At 48.6% G+C, this 15905-nt stretch overlaps 1 protein-coding gene across 11 annotated transcripts in view; it reads left to right on the top strand.

The window, feature by feature from the left end:
- Positions 1–15905, top strand: part of ADGRB1 (adhesion G protein-coupled receptor B1) — a 278660-nt gene that overhangs the window by 151194 nt on the left and 111561 nt on the right. For all 11 annotated transcript variants that reach the window (XM_088055285.1, XM_088055296.1, XM_088055291.1 and 8 more), the window contains 5 exons: positions 1543–1651; positions 2498–2641; positions 5104–5179; positions 9139–9241; positions 10247–10290. In XM_088055285.1, the coding sequence (XP_087911411.1) occupies positions 1543–1651; positions 2498–2641; positions 5104–5179; positions 9139–9241; positions 10247–10290 (476 nt within the window). The remainder of the gene's footprint in view (positions 1–1542; positions 1652–2497; positions 2642–5103; positions 5180–9138; positions 9242–10246; positions 10291–15905) is intronic.

The raw sequence follows: 15905 nt of genomic DNA, 5'->3' as shown, positions 1-15905 counted from the left end.
GGCAGAAAGATGTTGTTCAAGGAAAATGAAAACTAAAACAACACATAAAGGTATTCAGAGAAGGGCTGCAATGATTTTTGAAGAGCCTTTGTCAACCATTATGTGATAAAGCCTAAAATACAGCATCCAGTGTAGCCTGGATTTGGTTTGACCTTGTGATTTCAATCTGTAATGGAATATAAAAATGTGCAGCTAAAAATAGCATCCTCACTCAGTTCTCCTCCTTCTGTGCACACCTGCTGTACTGGCAGGACTTTTCAATCTCATCCTGAGACCATTTTAGTCTTATCAAGATTCCTTGGATAGGCAGAGAGAGAGACACGCATGGCCACCCTGTGGGCTCCTTGCCCACGCTCTCCAATGCTCAGCCTTCCTCCTGCCTCCTTCCTCTCCTGCTTGTCCCCAGCTGTCCCTCCAGATCACTCAGCCACCCCAGATCAGTGTCTGGATAATGGTGAGGAAGGGAAAACACTGTGGAAGTGGTGGAGAAGGAAAAGAAGAGGAGCTGAAGTGCTCTTCTTCAGCCTTTCGTGGCATTTGCTAAGCCCCCATGTGCTTTGAGGAGAAGACAGGAAGTCATCACAATCCAATTGCTTCCAAGTGGATTATAGTTCATGGAATCTGTCACTGGAAAACTGGTTATTGTTTAATGGCCCTGTCTTAAGTTGGCAAAGTACAGGTAAAGAAGAGTCAATGCCAATGTCTTTATCAATGGGGAAAAAACAGGAGAGAAATAAAAGGCAGAGAAACTCCAGGACAGCCCAGGACCAAGGACTTGATGGTTCAGAGGGTGAGATCCTGACAACAAAACTGGAAAGGAGAAAAGGGAGAGGTCCTGACAACAAAACTGGAAAGGAGAAAATCAGGCTGGCTGGGATTCAGCATTAGACCACAACTGTCCTTTGGTGTAGCTGCTTTCAACAGAGGGAGTTGGAATGAGATGATCTTTAAGGTCCCTCCCAACCCACATCATTCTGCATTTCTGTGATTTTATGAAAGAAGATGGGTAGGTTATTCTCTTCTCCAGAGAGTCTTCAATATTTCCATTTGCCCTCCACCCTAAATTCTACCAATCTGAGTGTCACATTATCATTTTGGCCTTTTTCTTTTTCTTTTTCTCTTTTTCTTTTTCTCCTTTACCTTTTCATTTTCCTTTTTCTTCTTTTTCTCCTTTTCCTTTTTCTATTTTCTTCTTTTTCTCCTTTTTCTTTTTCTCCTTTTTCTTTTTTGCTTTTTCTTTTTCTTCTTTTCTTTCTTTTTCTTTTTTCTTTTTCTCCTTTTTCTTTTTCTTATTTTTCTTTTTCTTTTTTCTTTTTCTTTTTCTTTTTTTTCTCCTTTTTCTTTTTCTTTTTTTCTCCTTTTCCTTTCCCCTTCCCTTTCTTGTTCTTTTTCTTGGCTTCCTCCTCCACAGCTCCACAACAGTCCATTATACTCAGCATATGCTCCCAGTTCACGTGTGAGGGCAGAAACCTTTTCCCACAGAGAAGCTCCTGCTGTTCTCCTCAGGATCTGATCCACCCAAAACTCCTCCTCTCTTTGCAGATAGGGCCAAACGCCAAGGAGCTGTTCAGGCTCGTGGAGGATTTCATTGATGTCATCGGCTTCCGCATGAAAGATTTCCGGGATTCCTACCAAGTCACAGACAATCTGGGTGAGTTCACTGGCGCTCCCCACATCGGGGAGAGACCCCCAAAAGCTTTTAATTACTGTGCAATGTGGACAACCTGGGCTGTGGGGATGGGGAGGAAGGAGGGGAGGCAGCAGGTGGCGGGACATTAGAAGGTCTGGGGGAAGACATGGGCGGGCATAAATACAGGGTGGCTTTTCTCCAGAGAAGTTGGGATTTCATGAGGAAGAAGAGATATCCACAGAGAGATCTGAAAGATACCTACCAAATGGAGAACAGATGACGAACTGGGAAGAATAAGACTCTTTCTTTTATTTTTGAGCACAAGAACAGCCCAGCAGCCAATGGAGGCGGTGAGCAAACAGCAGGCAGTGTTTGACTGATGCTGTGTGCACAAACGCAGCGTGGAACTTGTTGCCAGAGGAGGTTGCAGAAGCCAAGAAGTACAGATGGGTTCATGATGGGATTAGGGAAGTGCATAGAAGAGAGGTCCATTGGTGCCTGTTGAAGTTGATGATCTGGATGCAGCCAGGAGCTGAGGAAATCCTGCTGATTGCTGGGAGGACAAACCAAGAGATGTCTTGTTCTTTCTCACACTTCTTATCAGCTGCTGCTGGCCACTCCTGGAGCTAAGGTGCTGGAGCAGACTGTCCTCTGGCAGATTTAATGCAGGCAGGACCCTTAGAGCACAGCACAAGCCCTTGTGTCTTCTTTCATGAATAGACATTTCCTCAAGAGAGCCTCACTCCTGTGGCTCCCAAAATCCAATCTCTCTGATTTCCCACTAATGCTCCCCATGTTTTCTGGAGCAAATGTGGAATTTACTGAAACTAGTTTCACTTACTGGTTTTATTTCTCGCTTCTCCCCAGTCCTTGGTATTCACAAACTGCCTGCAAACGCAGCAACAGACATCACCTTCCCCATGAAAGGCTGGAGGGGAATGGTGGACTGGGCCAAGAACTCAGAGGACAAGGTCACTGTCTCCAAGAGCATCCTCTCTTCAGGGCTCTCAGGTAGGCAGCACAGCCAACACAACTTTTTCCCTTCATTTTCTAAGAACGTTTCCTTCTGTTTGCCTGGTCTTCAAATCCTCTTTGAGATCAGCTGGATTTGCTCACAAATGTTTGGGCATCAAACAGCACTGATGAGTGCAAATAAGGCTTTTAAATATGGCCTGGCTAAGGGTTCAAACTAAACTCCTCACAAAAGTTCAGGGGCAGGTTCAGTACCTGGGTGTGGATGCTTATCTTTCCCTAAGGAAGCAGGAAAAGTTGGCAAACATTGCTTTAGGTGCCGTCCAAGCCTGGATTCAGACCTGATGGAGCCATCTGAGGGTGAATAGCTGGGAGTCAGCAGCTCAGGCTGAGCAGCTGATGGCTCCAAGTCTGCTGCTTGGACAAGCTTTGATAGATCTGGGGATTTATGGCCCTTGTGTGAAATTTCCTGCCCCCAGAAATGAAATTCAGAGGCATTTATCACTGAGGCTCCACATCAGGGCATGGATAGGAGCCCCAGCATGGAGGTGATGCCTCAACCATGCTGGCCTCACTGCCAGATCTGGAAAAACACCTGGAGGTTTCTGGGATGGTCTAATGGATGAGAATCCCTGGAACCAACACTCTGCTCATCTTTTGGCAGAGAACATTTGGAAGGATTGATCCCTGAGTTCCCAAAAGCAGGACCCTGAATTGGGCTGATTGCTGGGAGATGATGGGATTTGCTTTTGTCACTCATGGCTTTGAGAGCTGCTGGCTCCCCCTTCCTTGGGACAGAGGCTGGAGACTGAGTTGTTGCTACAAAAGACCTTTGGCCTCGAGTTGACACACCAGGACCTTTTATCATGGGCCTCCCTGCCAGGGATGGCATCAGCCATCACCTCTGCTTGGGAAACCTGAGGCCAGGAACAGTTAAGTGCCACCCCCAAGGGTAAACAGTGAGTCACTGGCAGAGCAAGGACCATGTCAAGCTCTCCTTGTGCTTTGTTGTGGCTTGCAGACAACGTGAGCTCCCTGGGAGAAGCGTTATCCCTGCTTGTTTGGTGGTGCCTTCACCTTTTGAAATCTTCAATCACTTGTTGGAAAAATTGTTGGACCAGACCGAGACAGAGCTGATCCTGCTCTGAGGCTGAGGGCTGTCCCAAAAGTATCCAGCTCCCCCTGGAGCTGTTTTCTAGATTTCTGTTGGAAGCATCCTCACACAGATCTGCACCAGGGCCCCGAGCTGTAGTGACTGAGCAAACAAAACATGACATCCTCCCCAAGGAAACCGCTTCCAGTCAGTGCTCACCTCTCCAGGGTTTCCTGAGTACCACCCAGGGCTCGTCTGCCTCTCTTTCATTCAGTATCTTGTGCTGGTGGTGTAGTTTTTGAGAGGTTACTCACTTACTCCAGCAGAAATCCACCTCCATTAGTTTTGATCCTCACTTTTCTCTGGGAACAGGAGTAGCTTTCCTGAACAAAGTGATGAAGACAGGAAGCTTCGTGAGACCAAATCCAAACCCCCTCACTGCTGGGAGCTGACTTTGAACAGTTGATTTCGATGGTCCAACACCGATTTATGCAGTTGGGTGACAAAATTGCTCTGCAAGGCTGTCTGTCAGTCTCTCCCTGTTATGTGCTCACCAGCTATCCCAATTTGATGATGAGAAAGACGGACATGCAGAGCTGTGCCTGTCCTGCAGTGATGGAGCAGACACACTGTCAGCTCAGGTTCAGTACAAGCTACCAGAGAAGCCCCACCTGGTGCTTTCCCAGGCTTCTTCAGCATTGCTTTCCACCCAGCCCCTTGCTTTTGCTCCCCCCATGAAAATCCAGCCCCGGGGCTGCCTCTGCTGCTCCTGGTTTATCAGAGGAAGTTCTGGCTTTTTGCAGCTGGGCCCCGTGAGGTAGTGGAGGAGGAAGAATAGGAGGAGAAGGAGAAGGAGGTCAAGTGACATGCCCAGAGGTCACACAGATGATTCAGAGGCTCATCTGGATCTGCTGCAGCCCCCAGAGGCAGTGCATGAGTTTTGGGGTCAGAGCAGGAGCACTGGGACCTCTCCCCTTCCCACTGGCCTTGTCGGCCCCGGCACAGCTCTTCTCTCTGATGGCCTGATAGCTGTGGACGGCTCCAAAGGCCTCGAGGTGGCTGCAAGAGACCTTTCCCCCCCTGCAGATTTGTCTGCTGTGGTGCTGTCAGAGGAATTTGGGGGTTTCTGAATGGGGTGGCATCATTTTTGGAGGGGTGAGCCTTGGTGAGGGCAGAAATCTGGGATGCTGGGTCACCCCAAAGGTGCTGAGCCCTCCCTGTAGTGTCAGCAGCCGCTGCATCCCACTGCAGTGATGTTGGCATTGGCCATGCCCCAAAAGAGAGCCCTCCACCACTGGCCACGCTCCTCCAGAGCCCAAATCCTGCCCCTGGGTGTCCCGTGGGGACAGCTGCCACCCTGATTGTCTCAGTGCTGTTGTCTCCTTCCCCCTCCTCTGCTGTCCTGCAGTGTCAGACGACTCCTCCGTCTTCGTGGTTGGGACCGTGCTGTACCGGAACGTGGGCAACATCCTCTCCCTGCAGAGGTAAGAGGGGCTGCCTGGATGGGGAGCAGCTGGGGAATCACCAGGATGATCCCTCTGGCTGCAGAGCACTGGTACAGGGAAAAGTAGAGCAGCTCACTGGGTGCAATGAGACAGATTGTGATCTGCAGTGGGAATATTTTGACCCCCGTATTCAGGTGGGGCCAGGCTCATGCATCCCGTGCCGGAGGTGCAGGAATGTTTTCCCCATCCACGTGCAGACACGAGGGGAAGAAGCTCAGTGCTGCTGTCCCAGACTTCCCTGCCACCCAGGAATGGAACCCCACCCTGCCCTCCTGGTCAGGAGGGATTTCGGCGGCCCTGACAGATGGGGATGCTCAGCTGCCCCGATCTTCCCGAGCTGCCGGAGAGCTGCCAGCCACACTGAGCCCTGGAGAGCGGCACGGCAGAAGACAGGCTCGGGGAGGAGAGAGGGGAGCAGAGCACGCCTGGCTGCACATGTCTGCCGTGTTCCCAGCGCTGCAAACTGCCTCGGGCACCAAAGCTTTTGTGTTCAGCACTCCTTCCCTTTCCTTCGCTTCTCTCCCTTTTCCTCTCCCTCTCTTTTTTATTTTTTTTTTCTCCCCAAGACTGGTACTGAGGCAGTAAATTAAGCATCCTAAGGCACCTTCTAAATCTGTTCTGCACTGATTAGCGTGAGCCCATTTACCATAAACACCAGGGCATCTCTCCTCACCGATAATCATTTAAATACCTCCAGATTTAGCACTGGCAATGGCAAAAGAGCTCCGAGTGAGTGCAGAGAGGAATTAGCAAGTCAGCCAACTGCATTCTGTAATATCTTCCATTACAGCAGTGGGAATTAGATCAGAAGGGCAATAAACATCATTGGCTCAAATGATCCAGTGGTATTTCAGCTTCCTCTGGCCAAGCAGGGAATGAGCTCTGATAACCAGCAGCTGCGGCAGCCACAGCCTCTGAGCAGCGTTCCCACAGGAGAGCTGATTTAAGATGTTCCTTAATTAAAGGACAGTCCCTCTTTAAAAAAAAATCTCGAGTCTTGAATCACCTGTGGAGAGTCAAAGAAAAAAAATATAAAAAAATTAATGAAAGCAGCAGCAGCAGTAAAACAGCTCTTACTTCAGCGCCGTGCAAATGGACACAGCACTAAAGAGAACGTTGTGAAATAACCAGGTAGCTGGCTATAGGTAAAAAATATTTCTGACCACTGAGGAGAGCAGCTATTCCTGGGTACACATAAGAAATACAGACCCACTCCCTGGATTGGACTGCTCTGATTCAATGCAGAGTGATTTTTCCAAGAAGGGGGAAAAAAAAAGTAGATTTAACTCAGCAAACTGCACCAGCTGAGCTGTTCCTAATTGTCCCAATTTACCTCCCCCAAGCAGCAATTCTGTCTCTGAGTCACACATTTCTCTGTCCCCTCGGATCCAGAGAGCCCAGCGGATCTTGGCAGCTGCGACAGTTGGGATGGGCTGCACACAGAACCTGATTTTCCAAGCCAGGGAGGTGATGGAGGCGCTTGGTCCCAGCTGGGTTGTGCTGCAGAGGACACAGCACAGAGCCGCCAGCCTGGCTCTCCCCGTGTACCCTGTGGTCACAGCTCTCTGCACACCCTCGCTGGCCACTCAGGAGCCCTCTGAGCTCCTCTGGACTCCTGCTCCAGCCAGATCTCTGCGTGTTTTGTTTTATTCCCAGAAGCTGGGCTGCAATGCGCTCGTAGGAAAGCGACTCCTCTTCCTCCTGAAAGACTCCCCGTGACACCGAGTCCTTCGCCACCCCCGACAAGCTGCTGCTTAATTACCTTCTCTGCCAGGAGCCTGCCTCTCTTTTTAAGGCTGAATTTGTCTGGCTTTCACTTCCAGGCACTTGGCCTTTGGATGGGTGACTGAAAAGCCCCCCTCGTGCGAGGAACTCCCAGACAAGCCTTCCAACAGAGAAATTTTGTTTGTTTCCCTGCACCTGGATCAATTTTGTGTCTCTGTTTTGAGCTCCCTTTGCTGTTTCTCCCTCTCAAATTGAAACTGAACCCAACAGCACAGTGGAAACCACACAAGGAGGGCACAGACAGAAGTTCTTTGCTTCATCTCAGAGGAAGTGATCTTAAAAATCATCCCATTCCACCCCCCTGCCATGGGCAGGGACCCCTTCCACTATCCCAGGCTGCTCCAAGCCCCATCCAACCTGGCCTTGGACAATTCCAGGGAACGGGGCAGCCACAGCTTCTCTGGGCAACCTGTGCCACCAACCTCTGAGCGAAGAATTTCCTCGCAACATGTAATCCAAACCTCTCCTCTTGCAGTTTAAAACCATTCCCCCCCTGTGCTATCATTATTTACCCATGTAAAAAGTTGCTCTCCATTTTTTTATAAGCCCCCCTTCAACTTCTGGTTGAGCTGTGGCTTCTTGGCCACTGATCACCCTTTGAGGTCTGCACACCGCTGGTTTCTGTGTTCCAACATCTTGGCACGCTGAAAAATCAAATTCTCTTTCTGTCTGTGGTTGCTGCATCGATTCTCACCTGCTCCCCAGCCTCCACAGGGAGGTTTTGGTGTCATCCCTGCTGCTCACGCGAATATTCAGCAGCACTGACCCAAGGACTGACCCTTACAGACACAGCCTCTAATGAAGACATGCACTGGTGGTTACCTTTCAGCAGATCCCATTTTTAGCTTCTTACAGCTGCCTACTCCCATTGATTTACTCCTTTACTTTTCCTCTGTAGGGTGATAGTTGGGCTTTGCCGCTTCATTCTTTTTTTTTTTCTTATTGTTTAGGTCTTTTTAAAAGGAAAAAATATATTTTTGATTTTTTTTCTTCCCCTGTTAAATCAGTGTTGTTGTTCCCTCTAGTGTTGGTGGAACAGTGACTCTTTGAGCATCCACTTACACATCCAAGCACAATTCCAAATATTTTTCCTCTTTTTTTTTTTTTCTTTAAACCCTATTTTCTTTTAGCTGCTGTTCAGCAAGTATAAATCTTTCCCACCTAATTATTTTTTTTAATAAGAAAGATAAAATCCAGAGAGAAGACTGAAAGATTTCAGCAGTACCTGCAGATTTGGTGAAGATTTGGATAAGGAAGGATTTCCTTTCTCCATGGATGCCACAGGGGCTGGGAGCAGCCTGATCTGGATCCACCACTCCGCTGCTAATTCCCTCATGGCAGCAGCTTCAGCTGCTGCTTGTGAGAAGTTTAGCTTATTTAAATACCAGTAAACTGCAGAAAAATGAGGAAACCCTGTTATTCACATGTTCAGTGTCCAGGGAAGTGCCTACAAAGAGTTTGGCTTTCTAGGAATGGAAGTTATCTCCTGACTTATTGCCCCTCCCAAGGGCCAAATCTCCCAGGGCTGCCAGATTTATTGCAATATTTGTCTGGGCACAGGCATTTAGACATCTTCATGAAAGGTTTGGCGTTTTTCCATTTGTTTTTGGTCCTCAGGGAATGAAGATACACACCAGTGCCTCCAGCTAGGATTGTCTGTTGCCCCATGGATAAGCAACCATGCCTCAGCCTCACTGCAGTGCAGGCTATGCCAGCCTTGGAGAGGCAAAACGGGATTTTTTTTTTTGGAAAACACATGAAATCATGGAATATTCTGTGCTGGAAGGGACCTACAAGGCTTACTGTAGTCCAAACGAGCTCTGTTTTCTCGTGGCAGGGACAGAAAATGAACCCAGGAATGTTTTGTTTCTGGGATAGATACAGACTCCAGGTCCAGTTTCTTTTAGGTGTTGATGAGGTTCATAAAATGGTTTGATTTTGGAGGGATACATGTGGATTGGCTGTGAGGGGAGCCCAGAGGGCAGAGGATGGGGTCCAGCAGCAGCAAATGTCTTTGGGGGTATTTTATAGTGATGGGGTCATCCCCTTCTGCTCTGTGTACACCAAACCTTGCAGCGCCAGTGATGGTTGTCATGGTATTCCCTGCTCCACAAAAATCCCTCTAAAACCTCTCTTTCCCCTCTCCTTCCCAGGAATAGCACCGTTCTGAACTCCAAAGTCATCTCTGTGACTGTGAAGCCATTCCCCCGGTCTCTCCTCACTCCTCTGGAAATCGAATTCTCCCACCTGTACAACGTAAGTGGTTCCTGGGAACCTGCCCCATCCCACAGCTGTGTTTGCTTCTCTGGGGCAGGAATGTGCTGGTGCAAGGAAGGAGGTGGTTTTGATGGGCTCCTGACATCTTTTTGCTGGTGCAGGACCCTTCAATCTTCCCCAAAATCAAAAAACAACTTCATTTCCAGAGCAGCAGGAGGGTGACACTGCTGGCACAGGGCCATGCTTGTCCCCAGTTCACACCATTTCACTGTGGACATCATCACACAGGAATAACTGTGCACTCATTAAAATAACTCGATGTAACAGTGGTCTTCCTTGAGGAGGGAAAGACAGGGGGAAAGGTTGTTCCCATTAATTCTGGAATATTACTGTTGTCCTCAATGCTTTCCAAGGCAGGCAAAAATCCCCTTCAGGTTCCTCTGCTCAACCCTGAGCAGATTTATGGCATGGACATTTACATACCCCAGGGCCTGTCCCTGTGGAGATTAGATGCCCTCCTGAGGCTCTACAACATGAATCTTAAGATCTGTTGTGTCTTTGGACTCTCCTGGAGGGATTTTCCAAAGCTGTCTCAGACAGCTGGGGTCCGAGGCAAACCTCTTCCAGGGGGTTTAAACACACCTGGCCCCCTCCTGCAGGGCTGTGGTTTTGTCCCACGGAAGCAGAGGCTGTATTTGATCCACTTTCCAGAAGGGAGCAGCAAAAGGATTCTGTGTGAGAGGAGGGATGAGGAGGAATATCCGTAGGTTGAGTCAGGAGAGAGGCAGAGTCAAATCCCTCTGCAGTGGTCATGAATCAGAATAAACCAAAGCTTGGATTTTTCTGGCTTTTCCATCCCAGGGTGGCAAAAGCCATTCCAAGGATTTGAGATCCATGACAGCTCATCTGGTGTATCCCAGACACCCCATCCTTAGAGCAGTGGGAGGGGTGTTACAGGCCCCACATTCTTCATTCCAGTCCAGACACTCCACAAACAGCATGACGCTGATTTGTTTCTATTTTCCCTTTCTTGTCTCCTGGCAGGGAACCACCAACCAGACCTGCATCCTGTGGGATGAAAATGATGGGTGAGTTCTGTGGGTTTCCCTTTACTCTCACAGGTCTGTTTGCTTTTTTGGGTGAAATGATCACAATTTTAGCAGTGATGTGTCAGTTCTTGCCTTCTTTACTCAGTATGTTCTTCACCCTGGTGGGGAGTGCTTTCCTCCTTCACACGTGCACTGCTTCTCTCTGAGATGTCTTCTAGTGGTCTTTTGGATTTTTCCACAAAAAGGATGCATGAACTGGGACCCAGGACTGTGGAAGTGTTCAGATTGAGCTCAGCAAATCTGTGCTTGGCCCTCTGCAGTGCTCACCCCAAATCATGCACTGTAAGGAGAGTAACGAAAAATCAGTGCAAATATGGCCTGTGGAGGTGAAGTTCGGGTGATATGAACTTTATATTGTGCTGCTGTGACATAGAAAAATGATTTTTGCCAGAATTCCAGTGATGACTGGTGCTGTTCAGCAGGGTTTGAGTGATGTGGTTGTGGCCAGCAGGGAAAAAAGCAATCCCAAGTTACCATGAAGAGTTGGGACCATAAATCCCATATGGGGAGTAGTTGTCAAAGGATGTGCATCTTGGAAAGGAAAAAAAAGTCCCACTCTGAAAGTGAGGTCTTAAATCCTGAGTGAACTTGACAAGGATACAAAGTGTTTGATTTAAGGGTGGTTTTACTTCACTGACTTTTGCATCTCAGTTTGAGCACCTACCTGGCTCCTCTTCTGCTTGCAGTAAGTTCCTCTCCTTGAGATCTCAGACATTTGGCACATGCCCCTGCATTTATTATTATTATTTATTATTATTACCAGCAGCATCTGAAAAATGATTCCATTCTTGTCCTTTTATGCTCCATTAAGTAGCGTATGCACAGAGAGGCAGGCAACATATTTACACTCAGCTCACTTCATGTTGGTCTGGGATTAGTTTGGCATCTCTGAGTGGCTCCAAAGCAAAGCTTTGAGGGTCTCCCTGCTTGTGGAATCACACCTGTGTTGTAGCCCAGGGCAGAACTGGTCCCTCTTCTGGTGAAAATTAACATTAGAAGATGGTTGAGACACAGGTGGACTTTTAAGCAATTATTAAAAGGGGGTTTTATAATATTTTGTGTGTGCCAAAGAGCTTGTGGGTCAGCACAGGGGGTTGGATTGGTGGGCAGGCTCAGGAGCTGGCCTGCTCTGCTAGATGTGTTGTTTCTCCATGCTGGAATGGAATTAAAGCACTTGTACAACAACCCAGTTTTGGCAAGTAAAGGCAGGAGCTGGAACCATTGCCCCTTTTGCTCTGCTCTCCATCCCATTGCTTTTGGCTTTCCAAAAGCACAGAGAAGGTTGTGTCCAGGAGCATGGAGATGTTTCCCTGCCCTGCTCAGACCTGGATTTAATTAGCTGCAGTCTGAGCATGAAAAGAGCAAAATCCAGTTTGGACGTGGCTGAGGGAGAGGGCTGCCGTTCAGGGTGGGTACGGGAATCTGTCAGAGCTGGCACTGAGAAGAAGGCACAGATGAAGGTTTGCCCAGTGCTGAGCAAGGACTGAGAGGTTTGGATGGCTTTTCTGAACTGGAGGCAAAGCAGTGCCCAGTTCAGCATCATCAGCTCTGCTGATCATCCTAAGAGAATGGTTTGGGTTGGAAGGGATCCTAAAGATCATCTCATTCCAACCCGCTAGACCAGGTCACTCCCTGCCCTGGGAGCTCTGGCTGCTCCACACTCTTCCTCCCAAGGCTCAGCAGCTTGTTGGGCTGCGGGTTGTCCCTCTGGGAGTGCAAGATGCTGAGATTCCTTTCAGTCCTTCATCCCTGCATGCTCACAGCACCAAAGAGTGGGAGCTAAGAGCTGAGCAGGAAATTTCTTGGCACCAATGCCATGGTTCAGTTTTCAAGGATGGATTCCAACCCCCCAGCAGATTGGTTGTGCAAATGTTTCTGCCAAACCTGCACTCTCCCCATGTTCAGGGCTTTTGGGGTGTGTGTGTACACGCCTGCAAGTGTTTGAAACCAACATTTGCAGTCTCGAGCAGCTGAAATGCCCCAGATCCTGATGTCAGCAGATTTTTGCTCGGACAATGTTCCAAAACTTAGAGCTGATCCGGCGAGCTCTGGCGAGGGGAGCTGCCAAGCTGTTTGTGCAATATTTTAAAAGCTGATTTGCGCAACATTTTAAAGCTGATTTGCTACCACTGCTGCCTCCTGGGAAAGTCTAAGGAAAGGCAAATTATGCAAACTCTGTTCCCCAGTCCTGACTGCTCACCTCGAACTTTAACAGCGCTCTGGAGCTGTCAGGGGGTTTGAATCACGATTTTGGGTAATTGTTTCCTGCTTGGAAGAAAAACTTTTAGGCTGCCCCCTGGACTTGTTGCCTGGTTTGTGGTAGAGGTCCTGATTGTTGACTCTGTGCCAGGAAACCCCGTGGTTCAGCCACTCTTTTGTGATTCCCCTCTTTGCTCCCATCTTCTCCTTCCTGCCACCTCTCCCTATGAACTGGGGCTTTTCCCACCCATCAGTCTCATAAGGTGGCTGTGCAAATGGGTGAAAATAAGGATGTCACATCCCTGGAAGTGTTCAGGATCAGGCTGGATGGGGCTTTGAGTAACCTGGTCTAGGGAAAAGTGTCTCTGTCCATGGTAGAGGGGTTGGAATGAAATGTTCTTGAAAGTCAAACATTTCTGTGATGCTGTGAAATCCCATTTCCCAGTTCTGAACAATTTCATGGATTTACAGCTTCATTTCCCTGCCTGTTCTCCACCCTGCTGCATTCCCTGCTTGCAGCCCAAGCTAGCCTGTTGTGGTGGTGCTTGCTCAGAAGATGCTGAGACCCCTCAAGATTCCTCTTTTGCCTCTCTCCATGTTCCTGCTCCAAGGATGGGTGGCCAGGTGGAGCCTCCCCGTACCCAGAGTCACCCAACCGAGGCTGCAGATCTTGGTGACCCAAATTCCACCTGATTCCAGTGGGCCAGCCTCTGGATTTAACCCCTTGCCTCCCGTGACTGAAGAGGTGCAGAGGCTGGAAACCTGGAGCAATCCTCCCATGAGAGATCCTGCCTGTTCCAGCAGCCACCTGAGCTTCCAATCCCACCCAGAGTATGCCAAAACCCTTTAAAGGCCACTTAAAATCCATGGGCTGTGAAGGGTTGGACTGTAAAATTGCAATTAGAACCAGACAATTATCTGGTGACCATGTGCTTCCTCAAAGATGGAGCTGTCGAACAGAGCACTTGGAAATAAAAAAAAAGAGGAGGAACCCTTGAGTGTTCATTCATTTGCATTTAGATGGATATTTAAGCTTGTACTATTAACAATGGATTTTTGATTTATTAATCCCAGACCCTCTGAGTGACTGTGAGGTTCGTGGGTGGCACCTCTGCCTCTCTTTTCTCATCCCCTTGCCCCCAGCTCCTCGTGTCATGAAATAAGAGGATTGAAGATCAGGGACTAATTTCTGTTGTGTTGGGTGCTGCGAGTGTGATTAATGAGCCTAGCACGGGCTGGGTAAATTGAAAGTTGGAATCAGAGAATGATTTGGGATTCTCTGGCTCTCCTCCAAGGGTATTCATCTGGAGTAATTATTGGCTGCTTAGCCCTGATGAAGTGAAAACCCAGGCAGGATCTGGTCTCCTGCTCCCTCTTTCTCCTGCTGGGACAGGAGAGGAGTTGATAAATGCAGCCATGGATGTGTGTTCGTGTTCTTGTGCTTCACCAGAGCTGTATTTCTCACCTGCCTTGCTTGGGTGAATAACAGGAATTTCATGTGGCAATGGGAACAAGGAGACAGAGCCAAGGTTTGTTACTGGTGGTGACAGCATCACTTCACAAAGGACGTTTTAATGAGGTTGGAGTCATTCTCTTCTCCAGGTAACAAGTGACAGGACAAGAGGAAACGGCCTCAAGGTGCACCAGTGCAGGTTTAGATTGGATTTTAGGAAAAAAATTCTTCACTGGGAAGGTGGTCAGGCTTTGGGAAAGGCTGCCCAGGGAAGTGGAGGAGTCACTGCACATGGGAGCACCCAAGAAATGTGTGGATGTGGCACTTGGGGATGAGGTTTAGTGGTGAACACAGCGGTGCTGGGTGAAGAGTTGGGCTCGATGATCTTTTCCAGCCTTAACAATTCCACGATTCTGTGGCTGCAGAGGAAGATGTGGAGCTATTTAATGTTACAGAGCTGACCCACGGGGCTGATGAGTCTGGGTTCAGGCCATCAAAGCTGTGTTTGGGTGTTCTTTGAGCATGGGATCTGGTAAATGAGGAGGAGAGGTGTGAGATGGGAAGGGAGAGACAAGCCACAAGGTGTGGGATGTCTGACAAGGGCATGGAGTGATGGGACAAGAGGGGGATGGTTTAAAGTGAAATAAAGTAGGTTAAGACTGGGTATTAGGAAAAAATCCTTTGCTGAGGTTGGTGTTGGAACCCTGGAGACTGGGATGACCAGAGAAGTTGTGGCAGCCCTGGAAGTGTCCAAGGCCAGGTTGGGTGCGGCTTGGAGCAACCTGGGATAGAGGAAAGTGTCCCTTACCAGGGGAGGGAGTAGGAATGAGAAGGTATTTCAAGTCCCTTCCAGCCCAAACCATCCTGTGATCCTATGAAGGGTCTGGAGAGGCAATGTGGGATCAGGCTGCAGCAGGTGAGCACTAATTGTCCCCTCCCTGGTGACAGCAGGGTCCAAACCAGCTGAGGGCTTTTGTTTTAGCCCCTGGTTCAGGAGAGAGAACCAGGCCATGCAGGTGTGAAATCCAACCCCAGACACACAAAGTGTGAGACCCAGCAGATCTGCATTTCCAGGGGAGCCCTCATCCCACAGGGAATGCCTGGCTCCATCAGGCAGCTCCTCTGTCTCATCGTAATTACTGAAAACTAAACATTATAATAACCAGGCACTACAATAACAGATCGCCTTTCCAAACCTATCAAAATATTTGCATAAAAGCTTTTCTGCTCTCGGAAGAGAAAGCACCTCAGGAATCTGTGGTTTTAATTCAAGGACACCCTTGGCTTCCCTTGGGAAAGATCATCTGTTCCAGTAATTAAAGCCTTTCACCTACCTGACTTAGGAAATGCAAACCTTGCTGTTTAGGAAGGTGACCTGTGCAAGCAAGGTTAGGCTTGGAGAGCAGAACAAGCACTGCCTCAGCTCTGGGGTGAGGTGAAATCACTTGGAAACTCGTGGTATCCTAAAATACAGCTCCCAGAAGCTGAGGACAGCCCTGCTCATGGGACTTTTTCAGACAGGAACTGCTTGAAGGGTAGGGTGTGGTTGGTCCTGGAGGTGGTCACACAGAGCTACAAACCACTGTGAGAGTTTTGAAGTGTCAGAGCAACTTTTTTTGGGGTGTTTTTGTTTGTTTGCTTTGTCTGGAACAACTCAGAGGAGCTCCCAAAATACCCTAGAAGGAGGAATTGTTCGTATAATTTTTCAATAGGGTAATTGTACTCTTTGGTGTTTATGGTCCAGCCACCCCATGGATCTTGAAGCACAGCTGCTTTGCCTGAAATTCTCGTTTTTTGGGTGGGATAATCTGCAGAATCCACAGCTGTCTGAATTCCTGTCTGCACGCCCTATGTGATTACCGGAAAGTCCTGGCAAGGAAGCACAAGGAGCAGGATGTGGTGTGAGCTCTGTGGGCTTCACACCACTTGTTGAAAGAAAGGA

This window comes from Pseudopodoces humilis, chromosome 1, assembly GCF_049639895.1.
Source record: "Pseudopodoces humilis isolate 2021_Gansu_Grassland_sample_001 chromosome 1, ASM4963989v1, whole genome shotgun sequence".
NCBI lineage: Eukaryota > Metazoa > Chordata > Aves > Passeriformes > Paridae > Pseudopodoces > Pseudopodoces humilis.
This window is presented reverse-complemented; position numbering and strand designations above follow the sequence as displayed.